This window comes from Rhineura floridana, chromosome 16, assembly GCF_030035675.1.
Source record: "Rhineura floridana isolate rRhiFlo1 chromosome 16, rRhiFlo1.hap2, whole genome shotgun sequence".
In the NCBI taxonomy this organism is placed as follows: domain Eukaryota; kingdom Metazoa; phylum Chordata; class Lepidosauria; order Squamata; family Rhineuridae; genus Rhineura; species Rhineura floridana.
This window is the reverse complement of record NC_084495.1, coordinates 17990428-18007737: the sequence shown is the minus strand read 5'-3', so window position 1 is coordinate 18007737 and position 17310 is coordinate 17990428. Positions and strand designations below refer to the sequence as shown.

At 39.1% G+C, this 17310-nt stretch overlaps 2 protein-coding genes across 6 annotated transcripts in view; one reads left to right on the top strand and one right to left on the bottom strand.

The window, feature by feature from the left end:
- Nucleotides 1-3724, top strand: part of POF1B (POF1B actin binding protein) — a 54630-nt gene extending 50906 nt beyond the window's left edge. Inside the window, exon 16 of the mRNA XM_061598129.1 lies at nt 165-3724. Coding sequence (XP_061454113.1) covers nt 165-170 — 6 coding nt within the window. The 3' untranslated portion in view covers nt 171-3724. The remainder of the gene's footprint in view (nt 1-164) is intronic.
- A 4395-nt stretch (nt 3725-8119) lies between these two features.
- The window catches only part of ZNF711 (zinc finger protein 711), a 32984-nt gene continuing 23793 nt past the window's right edge, over nt 8120-17310 (bottom strand). For all 5 annotated transcript variants that reach the window (XM_061599010.1, XM_061599014.1, XM_061599012.1 and 2 more), the window contains 3 exons: nt 15821-15868; nt 12835-12978; nt 8120-10963 (listed from right to left, as the gene is read on the bottom strand). In XM_061599010.1, coding sequence (XP_061454994.1) covers nt 9786-10963; nt 12835-12978; nt 15821-15868 — 1370 coding nt within the window. In that variant the 3' untranslated portion in view covers nt 8120-9785. The remainder of the gene's footprint in view (nt 10964-12834; nt 12979-15820; nt 15869-17310) is intronic.

The following is a 17310-nucleotide window of genomic DNA, read 5'->3' as shown; positions in this document are numbered from 1 at the left end:
CACTTGCTGCATGACTTGTCCGAGTTTTTAGGATAAATAGCAATTTCTTTTTTTAAACATCTCCTAATAAATGCATGTGCATTCAGGGCACAAATGATATGTCTTATTTGTTTCACAACAGCAGTCCTTTACTTCTGATTAAAGAATTGCTTCCTTCTTTTCAGGAATGAATAAGCCCTCCCCGGATAAGTCAGAGGAGTTCGTCTGAAAACGAATGATGTTACATTATTTTTCTGCTTGGTTTTTTCCCCTGTTCCCCCCCCCCCTGTTGCTTCAAGCCTGAAACTCATAACAGTCATGGTTGGAAGAAAAGCATTACCAGCATTACCTGACTGGTGTAGATGGGTGGGACGGTGAAGACTTGGCTTTGACTGTTCAAACGAGTGGTTTTCAAATTTTCTTCCTTTAGTCTGAATCATGTCAGCTCATCAGCTGAGAAACTCTGGTGTGTGTTGAAAAGGAGTATGAGGCGCATGGTAGGGTGTATAGAGTTCATGCAAGGGACTGGCTAGACTTGTTTGTCGTCCCCATTGACCAATGGGAACTGAGAATGTGACCTAGAAAACACCCAGTCCTCTCCTGGTGCTGCCCACTGCAAGGAGATCAGTAGCACTGCATAAACAGTTTTCCAGGAAAGCTCATAGCAGATGCTCTGCTACTGAGTTATGAACCAGTCTTCTTACTGAGGGCTGCTAAATGTAAATGTACTGCCTTCAAGTCAATTCCGACTTATGGAGACCCTATGAAGAGGATTTTCACGAGGCTGAGAGGCAGTGACTGGCCCAAGGTTACCCAGTGAGCTTCATGGCTATGTGGGGATTTGAACCCTGGTCTCCCAGGTCATAGTCCAACACCTTAACCACTACACCACGCTAGTGTTCCCTAAAATGCAGTTTGACAGCCATTATAGTACACCGTCTATTTGATGGATAATTTTTTTCCATATAATCTCACTAACAATTACTGTCCTTTTCAAAACCAGGCACGCATTCATGGTGATAACTGTTGTTATGCTTTGACTAAAGTCCCCTTTAAAGAGTTCAGGTGTGCCACTTTTGAAGTCTAACGTCTGTAGTTGATTTTGTCACATTGCAGTGTAAGGTCAAAGTGGCAAAACTGAACAATCAAGGTGGAGATGTATATAGCAAACCTGCTTGTATGCTTTCTGTGGTGTAAAGGGTGGGGGGAATCTAACATGTTGGGAAAGTGAATTGACTAGAAAGGCGGCTGTTCGGTGTATACGCTGTGGTCAGTGTAAGTTGGAGATTATTAAGGGGTGCCATCCAGAGCAAATTAGATGATGTCTTGGAAATGGTGTGATGACCCAGTTGATTTTGAGCTCACCACTACTCTGCTGGTTTGCGTGACCACATTGGGGGGCTTTTCCTTCCATAAAAGTCATACCATGTTCTCCTCGAGCTAATGGTGGTGAGGAGCAACTCCTCCAAAACACCTGCACAGATGTAGCTTAATAATGGTGGATAGAGGGCCACTGATGCGTTCACAGACAACGTGTATTAACTATGCACTTAAGACTCACTGATTTTTCAATGGGCTGTATGTGCATGTATCTTCCTCTGGATCGCGCTCATTATAAATGAAAAACTTGCGAGGTGCCATTGCGGGAAGGCTGCAAACAACTTTCTCAGAATCAGCCTAGTGATTTGGTGTTAAACACTCATAGTGGTGCATCTGCCAAAATAACATCATGTTCTCTGATGCCACACTGGTGTTGCCGCTAGTATTCTTGCAATTGTTTAGCCTTTCCATAAGGCCAATGGGTGTTAAGCACAGAATGTGGAATTGATAAGTCACTACTGCTATGGTCACTCTTCCAAGGGAATGAGAGCACCAATTAAAAAAAAAAGCAATAATGATAATGTGCTTTGGAGGGATGTGGCAGGTGATTAATATTACAGGACAGCTCTTCACGGACTAATCTTTTAAGCAACTATTATCACATTTGTTTTACCAATTGTGAGAAGTATTTTCTCAATATTGCATCATTTCCTGTTTTGCATGTATAGCCTTTTTTTCTTCTTCAGCCCTCTATACTGACCCCCCACCCAGTTTTGTCCAGTAAAGCTGTTTTGTTAACAAAATAACAACAATTTTACCCTAAAAATAAAATCCTGAAACTCTGGATCAGAACCTACAAAATCTTGTATGCTCTTACTGGGACAGCAATTCCCATTCAACTTGTGGGACTGACACCTGAGTAAATATGGAGAGGATTAAGCTGAATGTCAGTGACAGTTGCATTTTTAGAATTTAGCTTTGATGAACTGAAAAAAAGAAATAGCTGAATGTCTCTGAACATCAAGATTTCAAAGCAATTTGAAATTTTCATGGAAATTAAATTTCCAGAGTGGTGGATGGTTTCTTTTTTTTATGTGAGAAAGCCTGCCTTGGAAAAAGAGCTAGGGGCTATTTTTATTATTCATGAGGCAATTAATTAATTGGGGAATTGTTAGTGCTATGACCACAAAATGTTCCTGAGTTGCTTCTGCTAAAACAGCAGAATGTAAAGACAGCAAAATGGAGAGGTCTTGGTAAAGCTTAGTGTAGAAGTTCCTGCAAGCGATAGGTCACAATGGCCCACTTTGCACACCGCATTTTAATCATAGTTTATTTAAAACTGTGGTTTTAACACGAGTGAGCAGCGTGCTCATGCACACTGCTCAAAAGTTGCCGAGTCATTGCTCCCCCACCGATATCTGTCCTACAACAGGAGGGAAACAAACCAGAGACTGTCTTTGGGTTATGTGCAAGCCAGTGCTCATGGCTTGTTTTTGCCCAAACCAACCACGACTGAGAAGCCAAGGTTTGTTCTTGGTTTTCTGATCATGGTTTGGGGGAAATAAGCCATGAGCACTTGTTCACATATACTGCTCTGTCTCCTTCCTGGCACAGCAGAAGGTTAACAGCGGGTGGAGCGACTCAGGAACTTCACACGCAATCAGTTTAAACTGTGGCTTAGGGTAGCATGTAAACCATCTCCGTTTCTGATCCACACTTGGCACATGCTTTTCCCGCCCCTTATGTTTGTATTCCCAGGCAAGCAGCAAAAGACACGTTGATCCACCTCTGGTGGGCTTCCATTTACGGTTTGTGGACTGCCATCAGAACTTGCATTGGCATACTTTTTGGTACAATGAAGGCATTTTAGAAATAAAAAAAGATGAGAGGGGAATAATCGGTGTAAGAAATAAAGTATCAGATCTTATTTCACATCAAGAAGGTTTCCATTAGAAATGAACTGGGCATTTTCTGTTTTTCCAGAATAAACTTTGAAGCTCATCTCTCTGTTGTTGTTTTTTAAATATTGGCTTCCCAGATTTCAGCAAAGTAGAGGCTCACCCAAGGAGCAAAGTCAACTGGGAACCCTATGAAACAAACATAAATTGGGCAAGCACGTTTGGCACACTTCCCCATCATTTTACTAGAACATTGGCTGGAGATGTTCAGTTTTGTGGCTAAAAATTGTGCAGAGGTGGTGTTGGTTATGCAGCTACAAAATATCACTTTGTTAGGTTTCTGTAAGGATTTACTTTGTGGGTATGTGGGCTCTCCCTCCTCTTTCTTTTCTCACAGCCTGGTGGATGGTGGCCATCTTGGAGTCAACACATGCAGCCTGTATCTGTATCAATAAGCCCTTACAGTTTACAGGGGCAAACCTGCCTATATATTTGTTAAAATAAAATAAAGATATGTGAAAACATGACTACTTAGCTGTCTGTACTTTTTTAGACTATCGGTGCACAAAACTGACTTTAAAAACAGAGCACTTCATACTTGATATATCAGCCAGTAGAGCTGCCAGTTTTTTATTTTAATGGAGGGAGGACTCCAATCTCTTTAGCATTTAGCTAACATGCAGGAGGTTTAGCAGTTGCATAAAGCATGGAGACTCTGGCATATTATTATTATCATTATTATTAATAATAATTAATAATATGATTTGTATGCCACTTTTCTGGACAAATGCGCCCAAAGTGGCTCACAACATAACAGAAAAAATACATATCAATATAACATTACAGTAGCAATCCAACGTCCGTTTAAACACAATATAACAGTCCAAACAAAGAATTCATTTTGAGAATATAAATATTAGAACATTTAAAATAACATTATGAAATAAACTTTCAGAGTACATAGACCAGAGTCAGTCATGAAATACATTTCCAGTACAGTGAAATAAGTATCAACAAAACTATAAGTGGCGGCCAGTTCTTCAAAAATGTCAAATGCTGAACACAGCAGGCAGATTTCTTCAAGCCTGAAGCAAAATGTTTCCTGTTCTATCTCTGTGTAAAGGCCAGTGTCATCAGGAGAGAGAGGATTGCAGGAGAGCAACAGCGTGCAGGTAGGGCAGGGCAAACTGCTCATCTGCCCAGCTGGAGGGGGTTCCAGCTGTTGTGTCCCTTTCAACAAGTCTCTGGTGGTAGGTAAAAAAAGCTTACTTTCAAATTCATGTAAGAGCACCAATTAGACATGATCTGTGATGATTCCTCTGCGTGTGTGTTTGTTACTAGCTGTGGGGGTGGGTGGCATGTGGAGGAATATTTCTGAATTTTTGCAAACTAGGTGAGGGGAATTTGTTTTTTTTCCAGGAAAAAAAACAAAAGGGAAAAAGAATTAAAAATGAAACAGAACACCCCCAACCAAATATCTCCCAATGTATTTTTACTTTGCATAATTGTTTTCTAAAGGGGTATGTATATAAAACTTGGAATTTGTTTTGTTTTTAAACAAATATGTCCATTTTCTGCGGGAGCACACAAAACCCATTACCACTATTTTAGAATTCCTGTTAGAAATCACACACGGGAGAATCCGTGTACTAGAGTGTATTAGAGTGTCAGAACATCAAACCATGAGAGAAAGAATCCACTAAACCCTTGTTTGGAACTGCTAATCCAATTCAGCAGTGAAAGCAATCCAAGGTTAGTACAATCCAGAGAATAAAGAAGGGAATTGGTACACCTGAGGATAGGAATACACAAGCCTGTCCAGAATTCCAAACCCTGGCTTGGAGATTGGGAAACAAGTTGAATCAGTATATACAGTGTATACTGTACTCTCTTATCAATGTCTTTTGGGAGTTCTTGGAAATCATGGTCTTCTGAAGTTCCCTAATAATTAAGATTAAAATAAACAAAAGAATTGCCAATCCAAAAGTGACAATTTGTAATCAGATAGTTATATGCTTCTGCCACTTCAACGAGAGACTTTTGGAGAGTCATCACAAAGAAGCGCCGAAAGGGTTGGGTGCTATTCTGGAACCAGAAATAGTTGAATGACAAACACAACAAATCACTATGGCAGGGTATCAAACTTTAGCTGTGGGAAAAAGCTTGAACAAAAGTTAAGTTTTTCACACACCCTTTGGAGGGTAGATATCCATGCCACATCACAATGACAATCTAATGCCAAAGTGGTCTTGGTTTCAAAACTGGCTTGCCAAGTGGAATCTGCAGGTAGCTGTTTGAGAAATGTAAGCCAAGGAAGAATTGGAACAAGCTGTGCAGTTCTTTGGATGATCCAAAATATTAAAAAGGAACAGTTTGTTCTTACCATAAACGGTATTTCTTCATGGATGACATGAGGTCTCCAAGTGGGTTATGTAGCTCCTCCTACAGCTCAGAGACAGGACTATTTGCTCCTCCCCTGTTTTGGCTGTTTCTTGGCTAGCTTCTGACATCAGCCTCAGCGAAAAATAAATGAAGAATAAACAGCGTAACAACCAGAAAGGGAGCAACCTGCTCCAAATTAGTTAAGTAAACAATACAATGTAAACTGATAGAATAAAAGACATGGCACTCATTGATGCAGTCCCAAACCCTAACAACAAAACCTGGGTGGGCCTTGGATACCTCATGTCATCCATGAAGAAATACTGTTTACGGTAAGAACAAACTGTTCCTTCTCTCATGGATGACAGAGGTCTCCAAGTGGGACGTATCAAAGCTGCAAACCTAGGGTGGGATAGATGTAGGCAGGACCTGTTGCAGGACCCTGCGCCCAAATGAAGCCTTTGCCGATGCATACAGGTCTATCTTGTAGTGCCTTGTGAATGTGCTAGGAGAGGACCAGGTGGCCGCTCTACAAATATCAGCTATCGGGGCATTAGTGGAAAACGCTGCTGACGTAGCCGCTGATCTGATGGAATGTGCTGTAATGTGTAATGAAGAGGTTAAATGAAGGGTCTTGTATGCTAACGAGATACAAGCCTTAATCCACCTTGCCAATATCGCCACTGACACCTTTTGTCTCATAGTAGCTAGATGGAAGGAAATAAACAAGGAGTCAGACCTCCTGAATGGTCTCGTTCTATTTATGTATATCTTGAGTGCCCTCCTGACATCAAGTGAGTGCCACGCCCTCTCTTGAGGGTGAGAAGGGTTAGGGCAGAAGGAAGGTAGTATTATTTCCTGTTGAGTATGGAAAAATGAGTTAACTTTAGGTACAAAGGCTGGGTTAGTACGCAGAACCCTCTCCTTATGGAAAATACACTAGTGTTTGTCTACAGAGAGCGCCTGCAACTCTGAAACCCTAAGTGCAGTTGTAATAGCAATTAGAAAAATTATTTTGAATGAAAGGATTTTCAAGGATGTAGAACCTAGAGGCTCGAATTGAGGTTTTTGCAACGCAGAGAGCACCGTGTGTAGATTCCATGTCGGCTAAGTGCCATAGTCCCACGGAGAAATCTTTTTACGAGTTCATGAGAAGCTAAAGAACTAAGAAAATAGAAGAAATCTGCTATACTAAGGTAAGGAGAGAATCCAAGAAGGATGTGCTCCAAACTGAGACAGGAAACGAAACTGAGCCTCAGCAACAGGGGAGGAGCAAATAGTCGCTGAAGCGTTTCCTGTCTCTGAGCTGTAGGAGGAGCTACATAACCCACTTGGAGACCTCTGTCATCCATGAAAGAAATATTTCTTCTATTAACTCACTGAAGGAGATGTAGAGACAATGTAAGCTGCTATGAAAGTCATTTTCCATCAGTGATTTCATCATTTTTCTGGCCAAGATGCATAGTCATATGTAAATTATCCCTTTTCCTTAACATACCTCACTTTTACAACACGCTGATGAAAGGGGGGCTTTTGGAGGCATAACCTTTTGAGGATCACATTATGGAAAGAGCTGGGAAGGCAAGCAAATTTAAATTTGTTAATGTGCTGAAACATGGACCAAACACATTCTGATCCTAAATATGCTTTTAATATTTTCGTTGAATCAAGTCTCATTATTTTATTGGTGCTTATATCCATATAATGAATTTAAACTTGGGGTGCAAGGCCAGTTAAAAACACACAATTACAGTGAAATTAAAGAATTACTGTTTCATTATTAATGAAATTGATACATCCCTCTATTCTGTGTGGCATCTGTTAAAATGAGGTACGATTAGTACTTCCTTCCTAGAGCATTTGTGGGGATGCAGCAATCGTTCATTACCCTGCTTTATACTTACTGACTTGGATCCAAACCACTTCAAGTCCTTGCACACTGTCCTGCTGCTGTCACTTGGCAAAGCCTTGCCCCTACTTACACTATGATTGGAGTGCTATCAGAGTACAACAATTAGTGCTTCCAAAGAAGCCTGCTGATAGTATTTGTGTATGCAGAAACACACAAAGCGTACCCACAAGCAATGTACCCTCAGGACTGGGGTGATGACACAACAAGTCCTTCAAAAACACTAAAAGCAGGGGTTCAAGTCAACTTGTTATCATGGGCACATATTGTGGGAGTATCACAATTGTGATGAATTTTAAAACAAATTTCAAACCAGAGGCTACTTGTACTCTATCTACTTTAAATATCACTGTTCAGACTCATTCAGCTAGAGTGCAATCACGCATCACCAATTAAATTTGAAAAAGTCCTACAAACCATCTTGTTCTCTAAATGAAAATTCAGTTTTTGCACATTCTGAGAAAATTTAAAGACATAATTACTTCTCATGCTTACTGTGATCACGATTTACAATAAATTCTCAAAAATAATGATCAGAATATCACACAATTAAAATATTGAATGATGAGTAAGGAATACATGCTTCTGGATTGACTTGAGCAAGAATACAGCTTTTTTCAAGAAGCTTGGAGTGCAACAGATGCATTTTATTGAATGCTCATTACAATGAGTAACACATTTCAAAATAATAATAATCCCACATAACAGTGACAATCTTATTTTACAGCGTGTACATCATTTTTTACAGCCACATAAAACACAAGTAGTTTTCTAAGGTTTCCCAAAGTTAACTTTCTGAAGTTTAGAAATATAAAAAAAAATTATTCTCAAGGAACTGATTCTCATCTGGTGCAAAAACAAAGTATGAACATTATCCGAAACACAAAGCCACAATATAGTAGCATGAAATAAAGTTACAATTTATCATGTGAACAGCTGTGTGCAAACATGAAGCAACTTAAAAAAAAGTTAAAAAAGTACACATTATATGCATAACATTTATGAACAGTTTTTAATTATTAAATAGCCCTAGACCAGCTTGTTATATTAAGCGCCATTTTGATTTGCAGCATGCTAACACAAAGCATTGTTTAAAGGGATGCATATTTCAAATGTATACACTGTAAACTGAAGATCCACCTCCAAACTCTAGTGGCAGCATATTGTTCTGGTTAAATACTGCATATATAACTTTCTTACAGATTGAAAATGCATGTTTATAGTACGGTACATGTTTCATATGAATTGATTAAAAGGTGCAATTTTCATTTCTACACTGAAACTTTTTTTTATCAGCAAGTAAAGACTACAGTAGTCCGACCTTGCCTGGAACACTGCGCCATAAGACTCCCTAGGCATTTTCAACTATTGTAATCTTGATATTCTTTTTTTTTTAAAGGGAAGATAGTAAAGTAGCAAGAAAAAGGACAGCGCCAAGTCTTAGCACCAACAGCTGCATCCATCTATTTTTTTTCCTTTTAAAAATAATAATCTTCTAATAATTAAATTGGTCAAAAGGTACTTTTTGTTATATGTGCCATACCGAACATATTCAACTGCAGTTTTCAGATAAAAAGGGAAATTATATACATACACGTCTTTAATTCTAGCACCAAACAACACCTTTTGAGCTCAAAAACATAATGCTGTATTTTTAACACCTTATCTTGAGATAAAAGAGGTTAGCAGCTCTGGAAAAAAAGATTTAAATATTGCTCATTGAACCTCAGTAAAGAAGGAAATGATGTTTCCTGATGAAATATGTATTTGCTTTAAAAACAAAAAAGACAGAGCTCAAAATCTGACCAGTTTTTGAATACTCTCTCCCAGCACAATTTAAAAATGTAATGACAAAGCAACAGACTTTTATGTAGTTTTTCTGTTCAAAACCTGCATATGGTAGACTTGCCTTAGCAAACATTTTTAAAGAACTCCCATCCCCGGTTTTGAATAAGGGGATAAATGGCGTTACTGATAAAGGGCTAAGATAATGGTCTCAGTATTTTCTTTAGCTTAATAATGTATAATACTTTAAACAGAAGACATTCAAGGTCTCTTCCTGCAGCTTTTCAAACATTCGTCTCTCTGCACTGTAGTGTTCTTTAGGTTCTGATGAGCGACAATCATAGGGCTATGAGATCCCCTGACAACCCTAATACTTTTTAAGACTTGTAATACAAAGAATGTAAAGTTATGATTTAATATCAAGCTTTGAAACCAGGAGAAACAGTTCATGAGAGTTTTCTTCCCCAATTAGCACATCAGTTTCTAAACTGCTTTCTTCTATAGCTCATATGTTACATTAGGGCCTCTTTGTGGTGCCTCATTATATGCTGATTTTTCTCTGATGGTCTACGGAATCCCTTTTTGCAGTACTCACACCTGTGTGGATAGTCTTTTGTGTGTATTGATATGACATGCCGCTTAAAGCCTGATGCATCTGTAGTGCTATACTCACAATACTGGCATTGATAGACTTTCCTTCCACTGTGCGTCTTCATGTGCTTCTTGAGTTCGGTTTGTTGCCTAAATCCTCTTTTGCATCGTTTGCATTTAAAAGGCAGGTCCTTGGTATGAACTGAGAGGATATGCCCACTAAGTACAAAAGGATCTGAAGTCTTAAAGTCACAGTGCCTGCACTGATGTATCTTTTTACCTTTATGTGTTTCACTGTGCTTTTTCAGCTCTGATGGACGGTGGAAGCCTTTTTCACACACCTCACATTTGTGAGGAAAGTCCTTTGTGTGAACAGATATTATGTGTCGTTTCAGGTCGCTTGAGTTGGTGCTCTTGTGGTCACAATGTGGGCACTGATGAGTCTTATGCCCTTGAAACAACTCTGTGTGCTGCTGGAGTTCTTTCTCATCTGTGAACGCCTGTGGACAATGTTCACATTTAAAGGGAAGATCAGTACCATGCTTGGTTTTGATGTGTGTCTTCAGATTGGACTGATCAGCACAACGGAAGACACAATGCTGGCACTGGTAAGGCTTCTCCCCTGTGTGGGTTCTCATATGCTTTTTGAGCTCGGAAGGATGGCGGAATCCTTTCCCACACTCAACACAAACATGAGGAAAGTTCTTGCTGTGAACTGCAAGGAGATGTCTATTCAGCAGTCCTTGCTCTGCAGTCTCATAGTCACAATATTTGCACTTGTGCAGTTTAGGTTCCTTGTCCCTTAAGATCAGTTTATTCGAACTCAGTGGACTTGCTTCTCTGTACCGCCTGGTGTACTCTGTGAATTCATGCGTTTTGTCAACTTTGTTGATAAGCTTATGGCTTTCCAAATGATTATGAAAGCTGACTTTCTTGTTAGTTGTAAAATCACAGTCTGTGCACTGATATTTCTTCTTAATCATGTGATCTGGGTGGTTTTTCATATGCCTTTTCAAGAATCCCCTGGACTTAAATTTTTTCCCACATATGTGACAAGGGTAGACTGTTAAGGGCTGTCCATCAGGACCTATTATAACAGCTGTTTTAAACAAACAGAAAATATCATGAAATAAACTGTAACAAGAAAAGAATAATTCTAATACTAATCAAGCACAACCTAAGATCATTTAAAAATAATAATAATGTAGTGGTTGAAAAAGTGAGCAGGATAATGCAAAAATGGGGGGAGCACCAAAGGCAGATTAGCTGCCTCTTCCTATGACCTGCCAGGCTCATGCCAGCAGGGCAAAGGGTGTGAAGGGAAGACTGCATTTTACTTTCCTGTTCTGTTTTTCTTCTTAAGTTTTCCTCTCACTGATTTCAATGGAAGAGAAATAAACTATGGGTTGGCATAGTTTGCTTCCCATTCTGGGGGCATGTCAGTGGAATGGAAGGGCTTTGGATCCTGTGGATTCAGTTTCTCTTAGTGTCTTTTGCCCTCTCAAAAGTCAGAACTCCGATGCTGCAGACCTTTCCGTAGCCTCATATGAGGTTAGATCTCCCTCTTCTAGGACTGACATCTCTATCCCAGCCCTGGGAGTATGAGATCTTAAGAATCCTACGGCCCCTGGGACTCCTTCCTAGGGACCATAGGATTGCAGCTTTACAACTAAAATCTGAATTGTATGTATTGCTAATAGAACTCTTACAGTCATATCATTGCTATGCTAGGATCCTATTTTAAGTTCTTCATAATTTTGCCAGCAGATGCTGAAATTTACTGTGGATAAGAATTCAACAAATCTCCAATTCTGAAGATTCACCAAGAGGCTGATGCTTTAGGCTTTGAAACGAAAGACTGAAGAGTAAAAGAAGAGTAATCCTTGTACTCACAACATGAATTGGTTTCATGGTAAAAATCTGCCCAACGCTTAAGCTAAACCACCACAGTCTTAACAAGTTTTTAGCTGGACACATTCAAAACATTTGAGGTAACAAGTTCAGTTATTACCCCTCTTCCAATACTGAAGAGGTGAAAAATATATTTATACGGATGGAACCTTTTGGAGACATTTTACTACCCAAGCCAAATTTCAATGCATCTCAGGGTAGCATACTGTCCCAAAACAAAAAACATGTGTCAGAAGGTAGACCCTCAAGTATCCTTCCCTGGATCAGTTTTTGTTTGAAAAATTGCATGGGACATTTTTACCCCAACACATATAAAGTTGGCTGAAATTCAAAAGCTTCCACAAGAGAAAAAAAAAGGATTTTCATGCCCCCTGGTATTTAGAAACACAAACACCCTGATATGGGTACTTATATCTGCTTTCCTGGATAGTTTTTGTTTGTCCCAGCCAGTATACTGAGGTACAAAGTTTCAAAGAAGTACCCTTGTTGTAAATTCAATCGATTTCTTTGGAATTTTTATGCCCCAACACATTTTTTTCCAAAAAGAAAACTGTAAGTGGTAAGCAGCTGAAATATGGGGACATTGTTTACTGCTGTGCAGGTGACAAGGTCCTACAAGGACTACATTAAGTCTACTTCTATGTAAGTTCTGCAATGTAAAATGCACTTGGGTGGGATTTTTCCCTTGCTGAATAATATAAGATTGTAAATAACTCTGTGGTGGCTGTTTTGTGTGCAGAGACCCACAGTGCAACACCACAAAAAAAAGTATCTTATGAATTGCCTTTTGGCCACTTCCAACCCTTGTGCCTTCTACTATGCTAACATAAGAATTTGGCTACTACAGGAATACTACATGAAACTGTAGTATACGGAAGGCAGGAGGTAATCTTCTAATGAGACAGCTAATAAATAAGAGAAAATAGGACAAACTATAAGTGGTAGTTTTCTCTCAGAAAACTCCCAATGATGTACGAATATGTAAATAACTACTTTTCTAATTTAATAGTGTTAAAAGCTACAGATGTGGATAAAAACTAGCCAAAAAAGTCATTTTACCTGTTTGCCACTGCCTTGCTTCCCCTCTCCTCCTTTTCTTGGCTTTCTGTTTAAGCAGTCTGTTTGTGCTAATGCTATCACAGATTTGCAGGTATTGTGTTGCATTACCATTTTTGTTTTCTAATCTTGCATCCAAGTTCGTTCCTGATATGAAAGACCAGATATGCATCACAATGTAGCAAGTGGCTTCCTTGTAAGAGCTTATTTAGAAACCTGAAGCTGTTTAGAGAAAGGACCATCTGTTGCAATTGTGTTTGCACTGAGACTAGACAATGGGATTCTGCTTCATGTTAGACACACCCACCAGAAATAGCTACATACTTTTTTCCAATACAACACATAGAAAGCAATGATTTGCTATTGGTTTTATTCATCTTACTTAAACTGCTCTGGAGTTATGTCAGCTGAAGAGTGGGGGAAATTACTTTGAATTAATAAATAAATGTTATCAGCTAATATAATTCTCATATACAGTGCCTTGCAAAAGTAATCAGACTGACCAATGCTCTCATATTATTGAATTACAAATGATACATTGTAATTTCGTTCTATATATTTTATTTTGAAACACTGAAACTCAAAATCAATGATTGTAAGGGGACATTGGTTTTATGATGGGAAATGTTTGCAAGAAACATAAAAACAGAAACACGTTGCTTGCATAAGTATTCAACCCTCCCACATTAATATTTGGTAGAGCCACCTTTCGCTGCAATAACAGCTTTAAGTCTTTTGGGGTAGGTATGTACCAGCTTTGCACAATGTCGGAGGGATTTTGGCCCATTTTTCTTGGCAGATTCACTTCAGGTCATTCAGATTGGTTGGACATTGCTTGTGGACCGCAATTTTCAAAGAACACCACAGATTCTCAATGAGATTGAGATCAGGATGTTGATTAGGCCACTGTAGGACATTCACCTTTTTGTTGCTTTGGCCTTGTGCTTGGGATCATTGTCCTGCTGAAAAGAGACTTTCCTCCCAAGCTTCAGTTTTTTAGTGGACTGAACCAGGTTCTCTTGCAGTATTTCCCTGTATTTTGCTCCATCTCTTTTTCCTTCAGCTTTAACAAGATACCCAGTCCCTGTTGATGAGAAGCATCCCCACAGCATGATGCTGCCACCACCATACCTCACTATAGGGATGGTGTGTCTTGAGGCATGGGCAGCACTTTGAGTTTTGGCCAAAAAGCTCTATCTTGGTCTCATCTGACCACAAAATCTTTTCCCACATCGCAGCTGGGGCACACTCATGCTTTCTGGCAAACTCCAGATGTGCTTTCAGATGGTACTTTTTGAGTATCAGCTTCTTTCTTGCCACCCTCCCATACAGGCCAGTGCTATGCAAAGCTCTTGATATGGTTGACCAGTGCACCATTACTCCACTCCCACCCACTGAACTCTGTAGCTCCTTCAAAGTGATTGTTGGTCTCTCTGTCGCTTCTCTCACAAGTCTCCTTCTTGTTCGAGTGCCGAGTTTTGAGGGATGACCTTTTCTTAGCAGTGCCTGGGTGGCATGATGCAGCTTCCACTTCCTGATTATTGATTCAACTGTGCTCACTGGGATATTCAAACACTTGGATATTATTTTGTACCCTTTTCCTAATCAATGCATTTGTGTTACATTATCTCTCACTTACGTAGAATGCTCTTTGGTCTTCATTTTCCTTCAGATTCACAGCCTGACCAATGATCATTCAACAGTGGGGGTTTTATCCTGACATTTTGACAGCAACTTTAATGGTTCACAGGTGGAGGCCAATGGTAAGGTAACTGTGTCCTCAACAGGGCAATTTCTTTCATTTGTGTAAACTGGGAGCTTCCACACCGCAGGGGTTGAATATTTATGCAAACAACATGTTTTAGTTTTTTATGGTATTCCCGATCTCTATGTATGGATGTGAAAGTTGGACAGTGAAAAAAGCAGATAAGAGAAAAATCAACTCATTCGAAAGGTGGTGTTGGAGGAGACCTTTGAGCATACCATGGACTGCAAAAAAGACAAATAATGGGGTGTTAGAACAAATTAAACCAGAACTATCACTAGAAGTTAAAATGGTGAAACTGAGGTTATCATACTTTGGACACATAATAAGAAGACATGATTCACTAGAAAAGACAATAATGCTGGGAAAAACAGAAGGGAATAGAAAAAGAGGAAGGCCAAACAAGAGATGGATTGATTCCATAAAGGAAGCCATAGACCTGAACTTACAAGATCTGAACAGGGAGGTCGCTGATTCATAGCGTCACCGTAAGTCGTAGTCAACTCGAAGGCACATAACAACAACAAACACTTCCCAACATAAAACCAATGTCACCTTACAGTAATGGATTTTGAGTTTCAGTGTTCCAAAATATCATACAGAACGAAATTACAATGTACCATTTGTAAATCAGTAATATGAGAGCATTGGTCAGGGGTCTGATTACTTTTGCAAGGCACTGTATCATTCTACATTCAGGTTGCAATCATATGCACATTTATTTGGAATAAGCCCCAATGAACTTAGTGGAACTTATTTCTAAGTAAAGGTACCTAAGAATGCGCTGCAAGACTCCTATAGTAAAAGAGTAAGTGGTTCCAGGACTGGGGATGGGGGAGAAAGGCACAAAGAATTGCCCAATCTAATAACCCAATCCATAGCTCTCTGCTCCAACTCACTTTTCCCTTCCAAGTTCCTTCCTGCTTCCTTTAGCTTTTTAATAGAACTCTTGTCCTAATAATGTAGCTGAGGCTGTTGCTTGTACCAGATGGTGCCAAATTTTAAAGTAAAGAGGATTTATTTTGGAAATGTTACAGCAGTGATACCAATGGCTGCAGCTATGGACAACTGTACCCAATGAACTGATTAATATAATGGTTTTTTCTTTTGAATTTAATTATCTGCTATTCTAATATTCATATACCAATTTAATTGCTGATGGAGCCTAAATGTAGTTAACTTCTTTGCAATACTAGTCGTATGTGCCATTCTTCATCTACTCACCTGGTGTTTGACCATCTTCATATCTTCGGGAAAGTCTTCTATCTTCTCCTACAGAAAAAAGTAGTTTAGTGAAATTGTTCACATATATGAACTGCATAACCACTTTGAAACAGAACAATGCAAAAAACAACTGAGCTAATAAATCGTTTTTATTTATTTACAAGCCATTTTTATCAGCACCCCCTAAGGGGTGGCAACCCAGAGAAACGTAATAATCTCACACAGATCTTCACTTTACATATGTGGTTTGCTGCCAGTTGCTTCAAAATACCAGTTATTAATATTCACTGCTTTCAAAGTGTCCACTTTCATCTTTTTATGCCATCAATGAGGTATCTGCATGATTTTTTTCATTAAGCAGAAAAATAAGCAATAGCTAGCCTATAAATGTTTGTGTGAAAGCTTTTTACAAAATAACATCTGCCGCATAAGCTGGTTACAACATTAATAGAAATGTGATACTACTTTGCTGCCTTACACCAAGTCAGATCATCGGGTCATCTATCCTATTAGTAGTTTTCCAGGGTTTTAGACAATGGTATTTTTCAGCACCTTCTACCCAAGAACCTTTTTAATTGGAGATATTGTGGATTGAACCCGAGACCTTATACAAGCAAAGCCTGCGTTCTACCACTGAAATTGTCACTCTCCATAGGAACATAGATATATGCACATGTTGCTATCCAATCGGTGGTTATTCGGTCAACTCTCTCTCTTCCATTCATTACAATTCTTTATACCAAGGTCTATCTTTGTATGTCTTTATACAAAGGAGCAGAGAAAGGTATATAGAAGCTGAAACTAAATGGAATGAGGGAAGTAAAAAGGAAATTTAAAAATTATGTTACCTGCTCCTGCTTAGTAAGTTGCGAGGGGGTGGGGCAGGATTGAAGACATAGCAGCAGTCTATTTTGCAACCGATTTTGGCTGCTTAAAAGGGGAAATGCTGCAGTTAAAAAACAAAAGGACAAAATTCAATTGCTTCTCCAAGATGGAGATTGCATCCCAATTCTGTCTGCCAGAAAAAGTGTTGGTTGCAATGGCAACTGTGGTGACAGCATTTGGACCAGTGCTTTATATAATGGTCAAATAGTATATCACCTTGTCAACTTATAACATCTCAATTCGCCATCTAGTGGCAGTTCTTTTTGACTGAAATATAATTTCTCTTGCATTCCGGGGATCTGTGTTTCTAATTTCATCAGGCGAGAGCAACTACTTTTGTAAAGCTTTCTGGAAAAGGAGAATGGGTGGAACAGACGTAGCCTCACAAGTCACAATGTAGTTGGGATAGCAACTTTCTGTAATTATATATAGAACATACAGACATGTACATGAAAATGTGTTATCTGACCAAGAGTTTAAATCTTCCTTACAAATATTAAGTATTAAACTACAACGCATTATTTTGAAAGTATTATTTCAATCCCGACATGAACTGAAAAAGACAGAGAACACTCTGGACAGCATTTAATATGAACTCATACTCC